The following is a 4373-nucleotide window of genomic DNA, read 5'->3' as shown; positions in this document are numbered from 1 at the left end:
AAAAAAAAAAAAGTCTAATAAAATGTAATTGCATATCATACAATTATTTGGCAGCTGTAAAATGTGGAAAGCCAACCTTATTCTCAAAACCAGTCATTTCAAATGTTTAATAAAGCACTTCCCCCTGCTCTCTGGTTTTCCCTTCTTCCCCACAAGCAGCTATTTCTCCTTGGTAAACAAAGGCCAGATTTACAAAATGGATCATCCTTTTTTGGGAATTGTGGCCCTGCGAGAGGAAGGAATGAATGTGCTTTACACCCACCCAACTGGCAATCTTAAATTACATTAGATCTTCTTCAACAGGAACAGTGCTGGGAAGAATAATGTATTTTTTTTTGCACACTGAAATCATTATGAAGGCATTAAAACAAAATGAAATTATGAAGGCACTTCCAAAAACACTATTGGCAACTGTAGGCAGTCAGTAAAATGACACTATAAATTTTATGAAAACCTTGACTTTTATTTCAGAGAAATTAAAAATATGATATATGTATATATAAACTTCTATTTGTCTATAAATATAGATGATCTTATGAAAGTTAACAGAAATATAATGCATACCAAATTCCAATCTTTTTTGCAAGTCAGGGTTTTGGAAGCCATAGATAAAATTTAACAACCTAATAACAGGCTATTTGTAATTTAAGTAATACAATTAAAAGCACATTAAAAATATGATAGGTGTGGCTTCAAGAAAGTACTATTTTCAAAAAGCAGTGTGAGCATTTATTTTAAAAGTGTTCAGTAATCATACTGGATGCACATTACTTAAAAACTTTTTTTTTGTTTGTTTTCTTTTTCTAAAGCCCACACCTACTAGCATAAAGTACTTTTAAAAATATGAGAAAATACACAATTGCTTTCTGGAGTCTGGCAAATGTTTTCTCACTACAATGGAACTGAAGCAATTTCTTATAATTTTGTGGGAATAGCTAAACTGGGCCTGAATATGGAATGTCAGTTCTGAACAACAGCGCTGATTCCCAGTATCCACAGATATCTCTTTAGGTCCTAATCCATGCCATCTCTTTCCCATAGTCTCTCACAAAACGCCTGCTTTATATCAATCACTGACATGAGTAGTCAGTAAAACTGATTAAGAAAATGTCTTCACTTTTCACCATGACTAAGCAAATTCACTCTCCCAACCTGTCTGAATAATAAACAAAAGCACATAAACAACTATTTAAGTAATCTTTTTACCAACCTCCACAACAAGCAAATTTAAACATGTTTATCATCCCAGCCTTCAGGCAAACTGGCCAGATTCTATATGGTCAGAATACATTTAATTAATATCTTAGAACTATTTTCACACCCTCTGCTATACACATTGGAAGCATCTCCCATTAAAAAAAAAAAAGAGCAATGGGTTGTATTATTTTTCATCTTTTATTGTCCTCTGCCCTGTATATGAGTGGGTTATAAATCTAAATAACTCCGAACAAAAAGAAAAATCCCTTACACATCTGATCTTTCAGATTAGAACAAAAGTTTAAAGAATCTGGCTTGTCTCACCTATTTATACCAAAATAAATGGTAATTACTACTGTTAAAATCTGTGTAACATCTGCAGTCTGATCTGCAGATGTGGGGGCAGGGCAGAAGAAACTGGAAACTTTCTAAAAGCATTGTAAAATTTGTTGTATCCTTAAATTTGTGAGGGGTGGGATGAGGAAACATCTGGCATGGGTGAGGACCTAAAGAGAAAGGCTAATGCTGGCGTCCCAATGAAATGAAGATGTAGGAGCAATAGCAACTCAAGCTCCTCTTGTCTTCTCGACCTTTCCTGATGGTATTATGATTTTGCTGTATTTCATCAAGCACTAGGAAAAAATGATATTCAGTGCCATTGTTTTCCCCAAACAGTAAAAACATTCTAAATAAAAAAGGATGCTCTTTGTCATCTTAAATACAAATATACTTACAAAATCTTACAGTATGTATTTACAATAAAACACACAGTTATTTCAGTTGTTCTAATGACACAGGAAACTTTTCTGTGTTTCGGGCACACTCAAACTGTCGTTTCACCCTGTTTACTGTTGGTGAGTCTTGTGTAGAACTTCCTCCAAGAGTTTAGTGTTTTGCCTGACCAGATCCAAAAGCCCGAGGTGATGCCAACGATGAGGGTCATGAGATACTTGATCATGAAGACCGTGAAATCAGGGCTCATGGGGGGATGGCTCTGGCTGGGGCAAATGATGGCATAGGTCTTACAGCTCTGGCTCACCCAGCTCCTCTCCCACTGTTCCCTGAAAGCCTGCTCGTAGAAGTAGCAGGCAATGACGATGGTGGCAGGCACGGTGTAGAGCACACTGAAAACGCCGATGCGCACCATGAGCTTCTCCAGCTTCTCAGTCTTGGTGCCATCGTGCTTCATAATGGTCCTGATGCGGAAGAGCGAGACAAAGCCGGCCAGCAGGAAGGAGGTGCCGATAAACAGGTAGACGAAGAGGGGCGCCAGCACAAAGCCACGCAGGGCATCTACACTGTTAATGCCCACGAAGCAGACGCCACTGAGCACATCGCCATCCACCTGCCCCACAGCCAGCACGGTGATCGTCTTGACAGCAGGCACGGCCCAGGCAGCCAGGTGAAAGTACTGAGAGTTGGCTTCAATGGCCTCGTGGCCCCACTTCATGCCAGCAGCCAAAAACCAGGTGAGCGAGAGAATGACCCACCAAATGGAGCTGGCCATGCTGAAGAAGTAGAGAAGCATGAAGAGAAAAGTGCAGCCCTCCTTCTTGGTGCCTTGCGCCACCGTCTTGTAGCCATCCTCAGTGAACTTGTCGTTGCACGCCACACGGTCCTCAAGCAGGAAGCCAGCGATGTAAGCAATAGCCACCATGGTGTAGCAGCCCGAGAGGAAGATAATGGGCCGCTCAGGGTAGCTGAAGCGCTTCATATCTACCAGGTAGGTGAGGACAGTGAAGAGGGTGGAGGCGCAGCAGAGCACTGACCAGATGCCAATCCAGATGCGGGCGAAGCGCAGCTCCTCAGGGGCAAAGTACATAAGGCCATGGGGCAGGCCCGGCTGGCAAGGGGCGCCACAGTCCTTCTCGCCCAGGAAGCGGTAATTGACGTAAGGGGGCACTTTGAGGCTCCGCGGGCAGGAGAACTTGTCGTGGGGGTGAGCGACAGAGGGCTGCTGCGGCGGCGCGTGCGGCTGGGGATGGACGCGTGGGTGGCCGCCGGTCCAGGGCTCGGGTGGGGGCGGGGTGGGGGTGCTGTGCTCCGACGTGTTCTGGCCCACGCAGAGCTCGCCGGCGCCGTGTACGGGGAACTTCTCGCACTTGAGCGACTCGGGCCACTGGAAGCCGAACTTGTTCATGAGCGCCTCGCAGCCCTGACGCGCGCGCTCGCACAGGGAGCGGCAGGGCGGCAGCGCCTGCTCCAGCACGGTGCACACGGGCGCGTACATGGAGCACAGGAAGAACTTGAGCTCGGCCGAGCACTGCACCTTCACCAGCGGGTAGAACTGGTGCACCTCCAGTCCCGCATCCTCCTGGTTCGTGTGGCCCAACAGGTTAGGCATGATGGTCTGGTTGTAGGCGATGTCCGTGCACAGCGGGATGGAGATTGTCTGGCAGTAGCCGTGGTCCGGAATGGAGATGCCCCGCTCGCCGTTGTATTGCGGCTGGCCCCGGGCCGGCGGGGCGCCCCACAGCAGCAGCCAGGAGGCGGCGAGCGCCCAGCAAAGTTCGGAGAAGGAGGAGGAGGGGAAGCGGCGGCAGCGGCACCAGCACGAGCGCCGCCGCTGCCGCCCGGGCTCAGCCATCTCCGCGCGCCGCTCCCTCTCGCGCTGCCGCGTCCGCTCTCGTGCCGCCAGCTCCCTGCGTCTCCAGTAGCTCGGACCAGCGATTCATGAAGCCGCGGGGGGCGCGCCCAGCTGTCCCGCGCCAGCGGGGGGGGAGGGAGGGAGGTCCGAGTGCCGAGAGAGTGGCTGTTGTAGCTCCTGCAGGTGGGCGAACGCTCAGCGCGTTACTCTCCGCGGTTCGCTCGCGCAGACCATTTGTGCTGATTGCTCCGCTCCTTCTCCGACCGGTATCCAGGCACCCCCGCTAACTGGCTGTCCTCTCACTGGGGAAAGGGGAGGAGACTAGAGGAGGGAGGAGCATTGAAACCGACGCGGTAAGGGATGGTCTCCCAACTCACCATACGTTTCCACTCAGACGCTGGGTGGGGGCTGCTGGCTTCAGGGAAGGAGCGGGGAATGGGGCATCCCGAGCAGTGATAGACTCTGATTTCCGTTTTTTAGTTTACATTTCGCAAATAAAATTCAGCTTTCCTCAGCACTTGCTATAGCGGCCGCACATAATCAGAATACTTGCTTTTCCAATTACAAGTTCGTGTTTGGGGTTAAATTA

The 4373-nt window shown here is 48.3% G+C and overlaps 1 protein-coding gene across 1 annotated transcript; it reads right to left on the bottom strand.

Moving 5' to 3' along the window:
* Window positions 1–337: 337 nt before the first annotated feature.
* On the bottom strand, window positions 338–4081 carry FZD1 (frizzled class receptor 1). The gene has a single exon (XM_030200147.1). It carries the CDS (start codon window positions 3782–3784, stop codon window positions 2021–2023), a length of 1764 nt encoding a protein of 587 aa, XP_030056007.1. The 5' UTR covers window positions 3785–4081; the 3' UTR covers window positions 338–2020.
* Between the last annotated feature and the right edge of the window lie 292 nt (window positions 4082–4373).

Source organism: Microcaecilia unicolor, chromosome 1 (genome assembly GCF_901765095.1).
Source record: "Microcaecilia unicolor chromosome 1, aMicUni1.1, whole genome shotgun sequence".
Lineage (NCBI taxonomy): Eukaryota > Metazoa > Chordata > Amphibia > Gymnophiona > Siphonopidae > Microcaecilia > Microcaecilia unicolor.
Note: the sequence above shows the minus strand (reverse complement) of the source record. Positions and strands in the feature narration are given on the sequence as shown.

Coding starts and splice junctions, on each gene's coding strand:
- FZD1 (XM_030200147.1), bottom strand. CDS start 3,784: ATGGCTGAGCCCGGGCGGCAGCGGCGGCGCTCGTGCTGGTGCCGCTGC.